Raw genomic sequence first — 16,591 nt, 5'->3', positions numbered from 1 at the left:
CAAGTGTCAACTGTCAATGTCCAGCTTGTGATTGGTCAAGCCGCATGACGTCACCGAGGGCTTGGCGCAGTGTCTGTGATTGTAGGGGATTAAACGCTGTATCAATTACAAGCTTAGAGAAGTGTCTTTGGAGGTATTGCATAGATTCTAAATAGTGAGACTTGGATGGTGACTTTAAGTGTTACGATTACTGTGGACTGGGTCTTAAAAAATACAAAAAATAAATATATTTTTCCCTCTCCCTTTGATTTCATCGCATAGGTATTCTCCAACTTTCCACTAGACCAGTATTTCCCCCTTACCTTCTTTCGGTCTTGGGGCAACCCAAAGTGCCTCTCATGTTTCTTGCTGGATAGGAATATGAACATGTAAATAATATAAAATAGCTATCTATTACTTTTTGGCCTCCCACATTTACATAGCCAGAAAGCATATGCTTACACACAAACACATAAACCAGTTACTAATTCTGATAAAAAATATGGATATTTTTGTGGAGTCTGTCAGTTCTTTTACTCCGCAGATTAAGAAATATATTCTTTTAGTTTATCTGGGATTTTTGTTATTGTGTTTTTGTTTTTATCTGCTTTCATGCATCTTCATATCTTCATTCAGAATAAACTGGTACAATTATGGTATTTGCGAAGGTGAAACTGGGTGGTAGTAGAGTAGTTCGGCCACAAGGAGGGGCTCACAGAGAGGGGTGGATTTGATCTTTTTTACCACAATGACAGCTTAAGTCTCAAAGTTCAAAGTGAACTTTCACAGAAATTATCCACAGATACAAAGGATCAAACTCCATTATGTGCCTCCAGAATATACACTTTACATATACTTGGTTTTCAGAAATTTGAGCAGTGAGCCACTTCAGGTGGAGCATGGAAGACCAGGTGATTTGTTTAGAGTTTAAAAGAGTTTGCAGATGTTATTATGCTTGCCATGTTTTATTGTTAAAGGTTGATAATAATAATGGAATATGGGTCTTAAATTATTGATTCTGCAGGACATTTTTTCAGCTTCTGAAATGGCACGTGTTAGAAAAAGTTTGGTAACCACTGTGGAGTCTGAAGTAAAACATCATGTTAACTCAGAGAAACGGGAAAATTATGAGGAGCATTTTGCTCAAAGAGTAATGTCTGTTTTCATAATATATTTGAATAATTCTTTTTATTTTGAAAAGTAGTAAAGTCACTTTGACGTCTTCAGACTTACTGCAAAATTATTTCAAAATAATGAACAAATTTAGAATTTGTTAGTTTTATTCATTGATATGATTTTACTTGCTCAGAAATCTGGTATTACCAAGGCTAAAACAATTTATTTACAAATTAAAGATTTACATTTTTGCTTATTAAAAAAGCTTTTTCCTTTCCTTTCCTTTTCAATTCAATTCAATTCAATTCAATTCAATTTTATTTATATAGCGCCAAATCACAACAAAAGTCGCCTCAAGGCGACTGAAATCAGATTTTCAGATTTCAAAAACATTTTTAAAAATAAAGATTTTTCATTCCTGTTTGCTGTAATTTTTCAGTTTCACCCACTGCAGTGAGACTCACTATGTCGATCACGCACAAACAAACATATGCCCTCACACATGTGTGCGTCACACACGAGCACCCACACACTTCTACACAGACACATTTCTACAATATGAATCCTGTCTTGATTGCTCAGAAACAATACTGTCCTCCCACATGCTGAAGTATGCCTCCCCACACAGAGAATCCCCATGCTTCAAAGCCTGTGCTTCCTCTCCGGTCCAAAACATTTAGCTGAGGGGCGTTCTTTTTTGTTTGAAAAGCCCTGTGCATATTATCCTCATACCAAATAAGCACAGCTGCCAATAGCTCTTGGATTGCCTCTGGAGGAACACACATCCCATATAGGGAGTAAACACGAGAGAAGCACTCGCATCCAAAACAACAGAGCTCGTATTATTATGCTAGAGCTGGATCGCCAGAATCACTCAGTCATTAGATTCGAGTTGATAGGAAACAGATTTGCGTGGAGTAAGCAGACTGTGAGAAGTAGTTAGGTGAATGAAACTGACAGATGAATATGTGAGTGAGAGGGAGAAAAGAAAAAAGTCCATCAGCTTTCAAGCCTGACTGGCATATTGCGTGTGTAGGAGACTGACTAACCCTGCAAACCAGATCTTGTTAGGATTTAAAAGATGGCAGAAAGATTGTTTTTTGCATGTGCCTTCACCAGTAACTGACTCACAGCCAAGTGCATTCATCACTTTGTGGTGAAACTTTATATTAGGAGGAGTCTTTTACCCAAACTGACATCAGAGGAGGAAGGCAGGGCCAAAGCCTCCACTCAGACTACAGGAGGAAAAAAAAATCACACCATCAGCCCCTCTCGTTCTGTATATGGACCACCCTCCAGTGTCCTCTTCCAGTTGACAGTTTCTGCTGGTGCCATAGCATAGTGTGCAGGCCGTTAATCTCAATGAGAACAAAGTCAGAGGGAGACTGGGAGTGAGGAGATGGGAATGGAGAACCAGCAGAGGAGGCACGCGTGAGACACCGAGCTGGGTTCTACCTGCAGCTCTTGGACCACTGATTGATCTCACTGACACAGGTTAGACTTTTGCCTGTTTTAAGAGCTCAGAGTGGCATGTGAAGTTTCAGAAACTGATGTGACAGTATGTATATTTTTGAACTATATGCGCATTATTGAATCTGTAGATCTTTGATGAATGCAAAACACAGATCTAAATGCAATGTACTGAGTATAAACCTTCTTCTGATGGCTTTAGAAGGATCCGTGGAAGGACTGTTAATCTCCTAAAGGAAATATGTCTGATGTGAACCACTTGGCCCCATTCACCATGTTTAATGTTCATGTTTAATGTTGTCTCTTTAGCAGACAGACTTAATCAGTGGCACCGTCAGAATAACTTGTGGTCTAATCCTGAAAGAAATCTGCTGGCTCCGAGCAAAAGCCACAACAAAGTTTGAGTGGGATAAAAAGGAGGGATATGTGATTTGCAATAATATATTCTGTATGTTGGTATAACCAGTTTGATGGGACCGTAGGGACTCGTACGCTGTGTTCGCAGATATATAAAAGAAAATCCTTTAATCGAGGAGCTTACCAGCACACAGTGGTGCCACTTAGAGTTAGTGGGCCATTTGGCAGAGTCCTCCTAGATCCCTTCTCCACTGGGGAAAACCAGCCACCGCAAAGTTTGACCTGTCTGGTTGCAAAGGACTATATTAATATAGATGAGGTGGCTGGATCTGGTCAGGTCTGGCTCTGACCAAGGAACGTAGAGGTGAAAATACCCTTTTAATAAGTGAAAAAAAGAGGGAGGGAAAAATGAATGACAGAGAGAAACCTGGTGGTAATAACTGCAGATGAGATTCACAGCTGCGGCTGAGGAGCCTCTATGTAAACACTGTCACTCCTGTCAGACCAGAGCCTGTGAGATTCATATTGTGGCGTTGGAGACATACAGATGGGCCAATTGCTGAGCCTTAGCTATTGAAGGGAGGGATGACCGGTGACTACAGAAAGACAGGAAAAATGCACTCTCTGAGTAATAATAACTGACTGCCTGTGCCAAGGTGTTTTTGAAGCCCGACACATGGGCCACTTTCATTAAAGCACCTTTTCCTTTCCCATCATATGGTTTGTGATCTATGCCAAATAAACAGAAGCTAGTTCCATATGTAAAAGCTAAAACAAGCCAAAGCTTTACTTCTATCAATGAGTCTTTGTGCTTCATGAGAACACAAAAAACTTTCCCTTGAGGCGAGCATGTTTTTTTCCCTGCAAGGATGATAAAAGGGTACTATTCTGCATTCTGAGCTTAGGTAATGCTCTGGGATCGGTCCCGTTTACTGTGGTCAGGGCTCTTCAATGCAACTAAACATCAAGTTAAGGCCACAGAAATGATTCAATGCCCCTGCTGTCTCTGCCTCGCGATCATTAATTTCTGCCTTCGTGGGCATCTGTAAAAATCCTCAGCAGATGTGTTTCAGAGCATCAGCGTGATGCAGTTCATATCATGCGCCTGTCAGAAGTGTCAGCTGAAGGTTCAGCTTCAACTCATCCACCAGACTGCCTTCTGGTTGGATTTGGCTTGACTGCCAAAGTCAGCCTGACGCTGGCTCGCCGTTATTGCTCCACTTCCAGAGCCAAGCCATGTTACTGAATATGAGAAGGAGGGATCTTTCACTTAGCATGCGCCCACCCCTGCTTCTTTTCGTTGCGCTGTCAAAACCAATAAGATCAAAACACCAGCTTTCTTCCCAAAAATAGACTCCAGAAAACATTACTCATAACCCAGGAATCTCCCCTCCCCCCCCCCTTTTTTTTAAACGCTGCTCTTCATCAAACACGCCAATTTATTTTATTTGTCACCAAAACTCAAATGTATCTGCTTTCTAGCAGCCAGGCAGAAGTTAAAGTGAGTCAGAGAAGCCCAATGACTACCACCTGCTGCTTTCTTTGCTCATTACCGGACTAAAAATGTCTGCACCTCATGAAACACAGACTGCCACTGGATGCTTCCCTATAAGATAGCACATTCAGCATCCTCCATGACCACAGTAACGCAGTTTTCTCTCAAGTATATTTTAATTTAATTTAATTTTTTTACTTGGAGTTAAATCTTTTGTCAGATTCCTCTGTTTTATCCACATAAGCTGGTGCTGGTATGGTGAAAGACTATAGGGGAGATTTGCAGAAGGTCTGAGCCATGAGGTCTACTGAAATATTAAAAACAGATCTCAGCACTTGTTCACACCCGCCCAGACATACAAATGTGGTAAGAAAGAGAACCCACGAGGGGAATGTATTTAGAATAGGAGATTTTAAATACACAGATTCCTGCTGATGAACAAACAGCTTAGTACGTGAAAACAGGTGTATCTCAATTTTCACTTTTGTAAAAACTATTTAGTTATTGGTGCTTTTTGACTAAGTTTTGCAGCCGCAGTGGATTAAACAGATTCAAAGGAAAAAAGAGAGCCTTTGCAAAACTTTAGTTTTCTTGTAGTCTGCCTGTTAGAAAGATGATCAAATGGAAAGAGATGAGTGATAAAGATAAATATCTGAACCAACTCTAGTGGAGTCAGTTTATTTTGATGCTACCAAAGTCCTTTTAGAAGCAGGCACCCACTGATGTCCAGATCTGTGGCAGGGAATTCGCAAGGAGCTGCAGGTCATGGAAAACTCTAGAATAACACCAACCTAATTCCTTATGTATGCAATGCGTTTCTCTTTCCTTTTCATAGATCTGTATGTTTTTTTGATAATGCATAGAGGAAACACCATGGGACCTGGAATGTGGACCGTATTTATTCTGCTTGGTCTGTCCCTCTGGAGCAACAGTCAAGCCTTTACCAAGAACCCCATCCTCTCCCGGATGAGAAGGGCCCCAGAGGCCAATGGAGAAAACAAAAAGTGCTCTTACACCTTCCTGGTCCCCGAGCAGAAGATCACAGGCCCCATCTGTGCCACCCGTGGTTATTCAACCGACAAGGATCGAGTGACACGCCTGGATGTGGCCTCGGTGCGCGACCTGCTGTCTAAGCAGCGTCGGGAGATGGAAACTTTGAAGCTGGTGGTGGACGTCGATGGCAACTTGGTGAATGAGATGAAGCTGTTGAGGAAAGAGAGCAGAAACATGAACTCCCGAGTGACCCAGCTCTACATGCAGCTGCTTCATGAGATCATCAGGAAGAGGGACAACTCGCTGGAGCTGGCTCAGCTGGAGACACGCATCCTCAACGCCACCACCGAGTCGCTGCGCCTGGCATCCCGCTACAGGGAACTGGAGGCCAAATATGCAGCCCTGTCAGCAATAGTGAATAACCAGTCAGTGGTTATAGGAGCACTGGAAGAGCGCTGTATGCAGGTGTATAGTCGTAGGCATGAGCATCCACCTCTTGGACCTCCACTGGTGCAGGTGGTGCCTGAGAACATTCCAGTCAATGTGCCACGTTTCACCAACGAAATCCAGAGGTTTGCACGGGAACGAGGCTCTCGTTCCGGTCCGTCACCCACAAGCGGTACCCTGGAAGCCCAGAAACCTCCACAGAGAAACTTCAGCGCAGAAGGTTAGAGAGTTACTCATCCATCCACAAATCCATTCATTTAATCCCTGCTTCAGTCCCAAATATCCAACAAAGTCATGGTAAAATGTAGAGCAGCAAAATAATAATCCAAAATTTTGAACACAGCTGCAGGTGGGCCAGTGTCCCAACTTCTAAAGGTTAAAGATTTTGTAAATTCAGCTCGCACCTCAACAGAAGGAACACAAACCAGGATGGAAATAAAAATGCGCTAATGTCTGAATAGAGGCATGCAACCTAAAGTAGAACAAAGAAAGTCCTAAGCAGTGAGATTTTGCTCATCAACAGATCTCCCTCAGATAGTTCAATTACCTTCACCCAAGAATAATAGAGTGTGTTGAACTTCAGTGCAGCTGTGTGCAAAAGATCCTTCATAAAACTGCAACTGCATGTGAAGTGCAGACAAAACTCAGGCTGGCATTACAGGCGCCGTCCAAACCACAAAGTAGAGGTAATTCTGTTATATAAGTGAATGGACTATACCTTTACCTTATTATCATAATGTGAGCGACTTCCTCATCCTTTCTGTAAACTCACTTCTACACCTGCCAACAATGAAAAAATTTACAATGTTAAATTAGCTTGCGAAAGGGCAGACATTATTAAAGAAAGGTTAATAAGATATCTACTTTTTTATTACTTCAAATGAGGGAAAGTTATTTCTTATTAAAGTGACTTAATAGGCCAATTTTCTTCTACTGCTCTGTATTTAACTTTGCAGACCTACAATACATGTGTTTTATATTACTCTGTGTGCTTGTGTGACTTTTTTTTCGTGTTTACTGTTTTTTCCCGCATATTTCATTTTCTGTCAGACATTTCGTTCCTTGTAATGTAAACTCGTTGTCTCAGTGCTCTAATTTAATCTGCCCTATGAAACCCAATTGCGGTCGGATGATAGGTTTGGTCAAAATTGACCTTTTGTTCTCTAAAGAAGTGTGCTTTGTGAAAATGTAACATTTGAAACCACTTACCTACAAAACAGGATAAAAAAAGAAAGAAGCCTGCAATGTTACCCAGTGATTTGTGAAGTCTTTTTAAAGCCTCAAGCTGAGCATTTACACTTTGCAATCTTGTCAATATCAAACAGGGCCATACTTACAAAATTAGCATCATGTTGTATTCAGTATTCATAAACTCAACAGAACAGTTTTTACTGATAGCACGGATTAAGGTAGTGCTACTTTTGGTCTATATAAAAAGTAGTCCACGCTAACTACATCTTAGCTAGGTTAGGCTAACTTGAGGATAGTTTGTTAATCTAAGCTGAAGCATATTTGATTTCTTTTGGGTTTTGTTTTGTTTATTACTAATTTTGTGCATTGAAAAAAAGAACTGAATGCTCTAAAGTCCAATTCAGTTTCTTATGTAGCATAAATAAGTTACTGGCTGAATCTAATAGTAAACAGTACTGGTAAAAGCTAACTAGCCTAGCATCCGTTTCCTTAACAATTCAAAAAGCCTAACAAACCTCACCTTCAGATTTTTGTCTCAGGTCTTTGATTTTTATAAGCATATACAAATGTATTTTTAGTAAATCTGATTATTTTTTCCTACAAAAATGTAGAATGTTTGTTCAGCTCTCTACTTTCTTGATAGAGCTAGATTTTTTAGTTCTCTCTTACTTTTATCAACTGTATCTTCTCTTATTCTCTTTTCCCTCAGGCCCATTCAGAGACTGTCTTGCAGCACAGGAGGCTGGCTACAGCACTAGTGGCATGTACCTAATCAGACCAGATGAAGCTGAGAGGCCAGTGCAGGCCTGGTGTGAACAGGACATAGACAACGGCGGCTGGACTGTCATCCAGAGCAGAAGGGATGGTTCAGTTAACTTCTTCAGGAACTGGGAAAACTACAAGGTGATGACAATTGCACTTCCTCTGCCCCATCTCTTTCCCCCTCTTTTCTTCTTTTAAAAGTGCTGTCAAATAAATACTTGGCCTATCCAGAGATAACAATGTGCTGTTATACGTTCCATCTAGAGGAACCACTGGGGTGTTTGAAACAATTCCCTGAGCCTGAATCTTCATGTATTCACTTACTGTAAGATATGTCAGCAGCACCATTTGTTGGAGATCCTTTTTTATTTTCCCATTATGAAACATTAGCTGTCCCACTAGGAAGGTATGTTCCACAGCTCAGCTGGAGCCAAATTCTTTCCAAACTGCTTCTACTACAGCACCTTCCTGGGTGGATGGTTAGTACTACACCACATCAAAGCACAGTGAGACTGAGATTGAGTACATCATTGCTGGCAGCCTCTGCAATCCGGAGTTCCATTCAACCAGGTCAAGGCTGGAGTCTAAATTGCAATTTCCAACACTGATTTACCTCTGTACTCTCCCACAAAGCCACACACACATACACACACCACAGAGGAGGCCTCAAACTCAAAGCCTACATCATTCATCATTTGCTGGCTCCCCGAACTAATCCGCAATCACAAACCTCAACCTCTTTTACCAAGTGAAGTGTTCTGGCGGCATGTAGCCAGACATAGATGGCTGGTGGTTTTTCAACACAAGTGGCCAGGCCAGTTTCACTATTAGCAATTGTTGTGATATTTTGATACCATGGTAGCATTTACAGGATATTGTTTTATTGTGATATTATACAGAAAAGAGTTACTCAATAAGGCCCATCTACTAGTTGTTTTTCTCTTTCTCTCTGACCCAAGAATTAATGTGTAAGACTCACAGGCTGGTACCCCAAGGTCGAAAACACCACAGAGACGAGACCACTTCCTTACTCCCATCCTCCCTTCTTTATCTCTTAGAAAAAGGCTCGTTAAAGGCCAGGTGGTTTGTTTCAGAATTCACTAATGAAAGAACTCTGTATTCTGTGTATTTTGCTGGGATGATTATAAATTGTAGCTGAACTGATAAACTACACACAGGATACTTCTTTGCTCACAAGGCAGGAAGACGTTTCCTTATTTGGTCTGTACCGGTTTGAACTGAGAACTTGCTGACACACGAACCTTTTTTTCCTCTATATAAGCTGTTATGTACTAAATAAACCTTTGAGTCGATTGGGAAGACAACCTGAAGCAGTCTGTGTTTCCTTGTTCTCCCAAGCTGCTCCCGACGTCGTAACTAACCCAGCTGAATGGCATACCTGAGTGTTACTTTAAATAATTAGGAATCTTAGAAGGAAAGGACAGAACTCTGCTTATCGCTCGTGCCTTGGAGGGAAAACCGGGATGGACATTTTTTCCTTCAGCAATGATCCAAGAGATCGTTGCTGTGGGGTAGGAGCAATCAGAATCAGAATCAGAATACTTTATTGATCCCTGGGGGAAATTATTTTTTGTTACAGTGCTCCATTTTAAACCAACATTAAGACAAGACAGACAATACGCTAACTAAGAATAGTACAATATATACATATATATACATACATACATACATAAGTCACTTATAAATAAATAGTTGGAAAAGAAACATGTGTAGCTGTAGCAGCAAACAGTGTGTTAAGTGGATGCGTTGTACAGGGAGATGGCCACAGGCAGGAATGATTTCCTGTGTCGTTCAGTGGTGCTTTTCGGTAATCTCAGTCTCTCACTGAACGAGCTCCTGTGACTGACCAACATGTCATGGAGTGGGTGGGAGGTGTTATCCAACATTATCTTTATCTTGGACAGCATCCGCCTCTCCGACACCACCTTGAGGGAGTCCAGCTCCATCCCCACAACATTGCTGGCCTTACGGATCAGTTTATTAAGTCTGTTGGCATCTGCGACCCTCAGCCTGCAATGAAGGAGAATTTTGAAGACAGATGGCTTTTCCAGCATAAACTCTACAGCATGTCTTCCTCAGGAATTTCAAATGCAGGATGGTATCCGTATATCTCAATGTATTTTTTTTTTCCTTTTTAATTTTCACTTTTCTGCAGAATCATGTCATGAGAAAGACCTTTCTTATTTGTTCCCCTGACAGTCACTCATCATCGCCCACAACTCCTTTTTATTTTCCTAAATAATCCTCATGTTTCTAAACTCCACGGGTAACCGCAGAACATACAGTGTACATTGTTTTCTGTGATCTTTTTTGTAACTTTCCTTTTAATCTTCCTTTGACTCAGAGCGGCTTTGGCAACATAGACGGAGAGTACTGGCTCGGCCTAGAAGGCATCTACGGCCTCGGAAGGCAGGGGGACTACAAGCTGCTAGTGGAGCTGGAGGACTGGATGGGCAAGAAGGTTTACGCTCAGTACAGCAGCTTCCACTTGGAGCCAGAGAGCGAAGGCTACCGCCTGAGGCTGGGCACCTACCAGGGCAATGCTGGGGATTCTCTGAGCAGCCACAACGGCAAACAGTTCACTACTCTGGATCGAGACAAAGATGCTTTCTCAGGTAAACAATACTGTGAGATTGTCACACATAGTCTTCTCTGAAGTGTTGAAATATACATTTTCTCTTTGAATAATTGAGACCATTAAATTATTGGAATCTGCAGTCTAAGTGGTCCTTCTTGATTGGTCAAAACATATCAGAATCGACTAACAGATTCAAAAGGGAACATACTGTGACACGAGGCCAAGTTTGTTCATATCAGTGGTATATGTAAAAGATGGGATGGGTCTAAAAAACTGTACTTTACACTTGCAGTCTTTCTAATTGGGTGCAGTGCAGCTGATTACAAGTTTACAAAGTTACCTCAGTAAACATTTTCACCTAATTTAATTTATAGTCTCAATACTTTGTTTCAAAATATATCACAGCAAGATGCTCATTTCATAAATATGGTTATAATTACTGTAAAATAGACTAGAAAGCAATGTATGATTTAAGGCATGGCTGCTGTATGAGCACGTGGTGTCCTCCATTTGTCGCTTTCAGAAAAGCTTTACTATCACAGTCAATTTTTCTCACTTGATAGAAAAAATAAAGACTGGGTTCCATCGCTAGAAATACTTTTTCTGTCCATCATTATTGGCAGACGTAAAAGATAACAAAATACAATACAATGTTATGTTATATGTGTATACACAACACAGAATGCTAATCTCAAGATAACAAAAGGACAAAAACAGAACAAAAAGGGAAAAAAACTTATAGTTTTTTTAAAATTATAGTAATGTTTTCTAGGGCAGTGCCAATTACCTCACTGAGAAGAATAACCAATATGATAACCAATTCTTCTGTTTCCCATTTGCAGGTAATTGTGCCCATTTCCATAAAGGAGGCTGGTGGTACAACGGATGTGGCCAAACCAATCTCAACGGTGTCTGGTACAACGGAGGTGTCTACCGTAGCAAATACCAAGATGGTATCTTCTGGGCCGACTATGGCGGAGGTTTCTACTCAATGAAGTCTGTCCGCATGATGATCAGGCCCATAGATTGAGAAGAATGCATAAGCCAGGCTGGTCAAGGGGCAGCTATGTAGGCCACGGCAAACTTGACTCCATCTACATTGAGCCCAGCTTGAAGATGGAGTTTACCAATCGTCAGACAGTGACCTGAACTCTCTGCTATAAAAGACACAGATTCTGCTTGTTCTCCTTTTGATATCATAGCTGACTCAAACATAGATGGATTTACCATATTCCTATATGACTGCTCATAGGAAGCCATACTGCTCCTTTAACCACCTAATGTGTATGACCGAGAAGGTGAATTAAGAGTATATGCCTACGTTTTTCACTAAAATAATGGTAGCTGTCTCTCTGATTAAGAAACCACAATGTTTTCTTATTAGTATATAACTTCATGGGGCAGAGAAGCCACATCATAAAGGAACTTCAGCAGCTGTGATTTCATTCCCACGGTTAGCATCGCAGGCTCTTAATGCAGCTCGTCCTACCTCGCCAACATAAACGTCTGGAGGAAACACACGTATACGGCATTTAACTTCCTATAGTTGCTGGTAGCTGGAAAAGATATTTTGTTACTACGTTATAGATTTATCTGGGCTCTGTATTCACTTCCAGATGTGAAAGAGCAACACATTAATGAGTTGGAGTTTATACATTTGATTACATGGAAAGAGTGGCGATTTTATTTTTAATCCCTACACTTAAAATGACCTGTATACTGCATGTTAAAGTACTTTGAGTGCAGAAGACCAGAAAGGATAATTTATGTGTATAATTAAGTTATCATTACAGTGAAAGGGGCCAGGTGTCCTGAGGGAAATAGTAAATGATCCTGAAGAAAATAGGACTAATTTCCTGCACTGTACGTGACAATCATTCTCCAAGTGTGCTTACACGTATGGAAATTTGTTTTATATGTTTTTCTCATTTGGCTGTTGATTAAACTTGAGTATGACTCTGTGAAATACAATCATTGTTGGGAGGGGGAATAAAAAAGATGGATTTCCGTTTTGTTTTGAGTGGTTTTCGAGCATGAAGAATATGCCAGCCGAGCGTGTTGAAAGTTATAGGCATGGGGACAGACAACGAGAAACACATTTCTGAAAGCCAGACGGAGATGGAGAGAGAAATAGAGGGAAGGAAGGGGAGGAGGAGATGAACTGGGATGGAATGGGTCCAAATTTCCAAGTTATTTTTTCCAGCCACCCAACCAGCCCCCTACCCGCACGACCTTTTTTTTTTTTTTCAAACACAGAGAAATGTACATTCTTTCCACACAAAAGTGCTTGAACTGTATGTTTTTGTAATTAAAAAAAAATCTCTCCTCAACAAAGACACCAGTCCCTCCACCCTGTAATCACTGGTAAAGATGGAGAGCAGCATCCTTTTAAGGAAAACCATCCCAGAGGAGGGGGTTGCAGGGATGTAAAATGATGGGGATGCATTTGAAGAAATAGCCAGTTGTTGTATCCACAACAACACATTAAAGCCGAGCAGCCTGTAGTCTCGGATCTGAAAATAGGCTCACATGTTGTGCTCACCCACCACAATGGCCTTCACACCCATGTCTTTAAAAACTTTTATAAAGCATGAAATATGAACCAGGAACACGGGTCAAACCCAGCTGGACATGGAAACATGTTTATGGACATGTAAAAAAGCAGCCGCTAATAAAAAAAAAATGGCATTACAATCTTAAAATTAAACAGCAATAAAAGCCGATGAGTCACGATGCTTGGCAGAACAATATTACACAACCAACAGTCACTAAATGGGAACATTTAGGGTTCACTTCAGGGGACATTCTTGTTCAAGTGGTTTCAAAAGAGCTCTTTCCATAGGCTGGTTTATCTGTTCACCAACTCAATAGGTTTACTTGACTTATTAATTATTCGTCCTGTTCTGTCTTGCTGGTTAAAAGTTGTTTTCCACGGCTGATTCAAACGAGTGCTATGACACTTAATAGAAGAAGGATATGCAAAATCCAAAAGTTCCAGCGAATTCCTGGACCAGTTTGCAACACTTTGAATTTGACACTAATAAGAGTTGTCTTAAATCTTTCTGGCCCTGTCGGCTTTGTGTTGATGAGCCAGACCATCACACTCTTCAAGTGGTGTCCGTGGATGACTGGTTTCAAGCAAAGTCATCAACGCCAGGCGCACAACTTTGATCACATGGAACACATGAATCCTTTTTCTTTCTTTTTCAACCATTGTGTTCTCCCTTTGACAGTCCAAAAGAGTGCTCTTAATGCCTTTATGTCTATAAATCTGTCTCATTATAACCGTCAAAACCTCTGTTTCCTGAGAGTTTGCCTGCATGCATGTCGATGTTAGTTTAGAAGACTGAATTTAATTACATCAGAATATCTTGCAAACAGTAAAATTGAGATTAACGGTACAACTCTCATGTGTCTCTAATAAATCTGAAACTTCGGCCACCTGGCGTTTAGCTTACTTTGCCATAAAACTGGAAAACACTTCCAGTCAGGATCAAGAGTTATAAAAGCAAAGCAAGTGGATCCAAAGCTTACAGATTAATGTGATATACCCCCTTTTTTTACTTCTAAAATGAGAAGTTGAGTAGTTCTGGAAACTACCCCCATAACACTGATTCCACGCCGCTGAAAAGATGAGAAAAAAAAGTGCAAAGCTATTAAAGCTGATTTTAGTTTTATTGTTTGAGGATTCTTCTGATTTTAAGAGAATTTGTCTTCTGTATAACCGTTTCTGTGCTCAAGTAAGCTAAGAGCTAGCAAAAAAGCAAATAAACGTGAAAATTAGAGGCCAAGGGCTTTAATCTGTCACAGGTCTGAAAATATATAAATGCTTATTAAATCCTTCATTTAAACATTTAGTCTCATTGAGATTGAGATCTATTTTTCAAGACAGACCTGTGAACAAAATAAAACACATACAAAAAGTTAGACAAACAGGTACATGTACACAATTTAAAAAAATGCACAAGAGTAGCTTCATAACATTTTGGTAGTTTGTTCCGTTTGTAGGTGGAGAAATATTTCAATCCAGTTTTTCCAATTTCAGTGTGAACAACAGGTACAGCTAATGTTTAAAATGTCCCACGGCCTGACATTGTAAGAGCTCCGTTTAAATTCAGTCAAGGAGATAAGCAGGCAATCTTTGCAGCACAGAGCCTTGTAAATAAATATCATACAATGCTGCTGTCTTCGATTTACTGTACATTATCACATTTTGTTCTCTCATATAAGATACGATGGTGACCAAGAAAACAATCACCTGTAATGAATCGTAATTTACGGTAGTACACAGAATCAAGAGGCTTCAACTTGAATAGAGAAGCAACATCACCATAATCAAGCGTAGACAAAATTGGCAGATTGCACAATGATCTTACTAATCATGAATGAGAAACAAGATTTGTTTCTATGTAGAAATCCAATCTATTCCTTTAATTTTCTTAAAAGGTGCTCCGCATAAATAAAATAAAACATGCAGAAATGTGACCTACTGACATATACAAAGCATTTTTAACAAAGTATAGGCCTACTGCTTGCTGACAAGGTTGAAAGCAGGTTTAGATACCTTTCTAGAGCATGGTTGTTCTCTAAAACACTTTTTTGTGCTTTAATGCAAAATCTAGACGTCCTGTCCATCCCTGTCCTCCACTGCTACCCCCTGAGAAGCTTTACTGGATTAATTTCAATACAGATTTTCCCAGCTTGACCAAGGAAAAGGACGCTGATTATAACGGACCACCTTCCTGTTATAAATGTGCCTCTAAACCCTCAGTGAGAACAGACCCCACAAATCAGCCAGTGTGGGTTGATCCAAGTGTAGCCTTCCAATAACTTGTGCCGGTGACACACTGAACCCTCACAATTTTAAACAGCCTCACAGGGACATGGAAATGCCTGATTAACCCACAAAAACCAAACCCCTGCAAAGCCTCATGCTGGAACTGTGAAGGTGACATCCTTGGCTCCAGTGAAAGGACCACACTCAGGTCTGCACCAACTCAAAATACCTTGCCAGCAGACTGGGGATAGGCAAACGCTGCTACGGTGTGGTCCTCTGAAAACCACTGCACGTTTCAGAGGTAAAAGCCCTCCTTGTCACTAAGTGAAGGTTCACTGTCTACAGATTTCAGGCTCGGAAGATCCCTGACAGTTCGCTGCTGTTTGCTATAAAACATCTGCTGTTGGGGGAATGTCCGTGAGAGTGACTCATTAGCTCTCAGAAGCTCACTTAGTGTCAGCAGCAAATCAGCAGACAGGATGTGGAGCTGTTTTCTTTGAAAATAAGCTCCATGATGAATTTTTTGCTCTAACTGGGACGGTTAAACAAATCCGTAACTAAGTTTGTTGCTAAGTGACCTTTTGATTTAGGGCTCAACAGACACTTGTTTAAGATGGATCATCGTTTGGAGAAATCTGGGAACGCTCACTTTGCTGTGGACAGCTACAGTTTCCAGTCTGTCCTAAAATTTCCAGAAGAGTGATAGTGTGCTTAGCTTTGAAGCAAACAAGCAGAGGCTGAGATTGTGAAAATGATCTTTATCTTGCTGAGGGGTTTTTCTCCAAACTAAGCAGCAAATGCAACCCAGAGATAACAAACAAAAGGACATGTGAACCATAGAACATTTGCTCCTTGAGTTTCAGCTGCTTATTAACTGACATTTAGTCTGTTAAATGCATCTAATAGCAATGAAAAATTCAGATGGTTTTCATCGTTCTTGCGTTTGGCATGGCAGGCTTGTTTATTCTGCTAAAGCCGCGAAAGCCTAAGATGATCAAATGCACATCCTTTGTAAAGAAGTATGACCTCTGAACACTGCAGGTTAGTCACGTAACTGAGGACCCGCTAATAGCCTACAGTATGTCTGTATATGTTCAGTGATTGCACTCATTTTGATGAATGACATGAGTCAGATGGCCTGGTTAAGGCTTTAGAACCTCCTGGGTATGTGGGGGCAGGGGCAAGGAGGACCATCTATTTGATGACTCAGCTGTTTTTACGCCAAAGTTAAAAGAGTGAAAAACAAAAAGGGCCTCCTGGCCTAAATCTGCTCTGGAGGAATATTATCTGTAAAGGACAATATATGGAACCACGGAAATGCTTTCTGATGAGCACTGTGGAGAATTGAGGTTTCTAACCTCAACTGGTAACTCTAAAGCTACATTTTTTTGGTGAAAGCAGAAGA

General features: G+C 40.7%; 1 protein-coding gene across 2 annotated transcripts; it reads left to right on the top strand.

Annotated features, from left to right (window-relative positions):
* The first annotated feature begins 2,382 nt into the window (after positions 1-2,382).
* On the top strand, positions 2,383-12,385 carry angptl1b (angiopoietin-like 1b). 2 transcript variants are annotated; one of them, XM_080907358.1, is made up of 5 exons: positions 2,383-2,589; positions 5,281-6,077; positions 7,758-7,951; positions 10,176-10,446; positions 11,252-12,385. In XM_080907358.1, exons 2-5 carry the CDS (start codon positions 5,291-5,293, stop codon positions 11,437-11,439), a joined length of 1,440 nt encoding a protein of 479 aa, XP_080763484.1. In that variant the 5' UTR covers positions 2,383-2,589; positions 5,281-5,290; the 3' UTR covers positions 11,440-12,385. The 2 variants fall into 2 exon arrangements, with proteins under 2 accessions (XP_080763484.1, XP_080763483.1); XM_080907357.1 differs by having other exon boundaries at positions 5,253-6,077.
* Positions 12,386-16,591: the final 4,206 nt, after the last annotated feature.

The sequence above is a fragment of the Rhamphochromis sp. 'chilingali' genome, assembly GCF_963969265.1.
Source record: "Rhamphochromis sp. 'chilingali' genome assembly, chromosome: 16".
Taxonomy (NCBI): domain Eukaryota; kingdom Metazoa; phylum Chordata; class Actinopteri; order Cichliformes; family Cichlidae; genus Rhamphochromis; species Rhamphochromis sp. 'chilingali'.
This window is presented reverse-complemented; position numbering and strand designations above follow the sequence as displayed.

Bases quoted from the DNA above. Each gene is read 5' to 3' on its own strand.
- angptl1b (XM_080907357.1), top strand. From the start codon at position 5,273: ATGCATAGAGGAAACACCATGGGACCTGGAATGTGGACCGTATTTATT. The intron at 6,078-7,757 runs GTTAGAGAGTTA...CTTTTCCCTCAG, and splicing joins GAGAAACTTCAGCGCAGAAG to GCCCATTCAGAGACTGTCTT. The intron at 7,952-10,175 runs GTGATGACAATT...CCTTTGACTCAG, and splicing joins GGAACTGGGAAAACTACAAG to AGCGGCTTTGGCAACATAGA.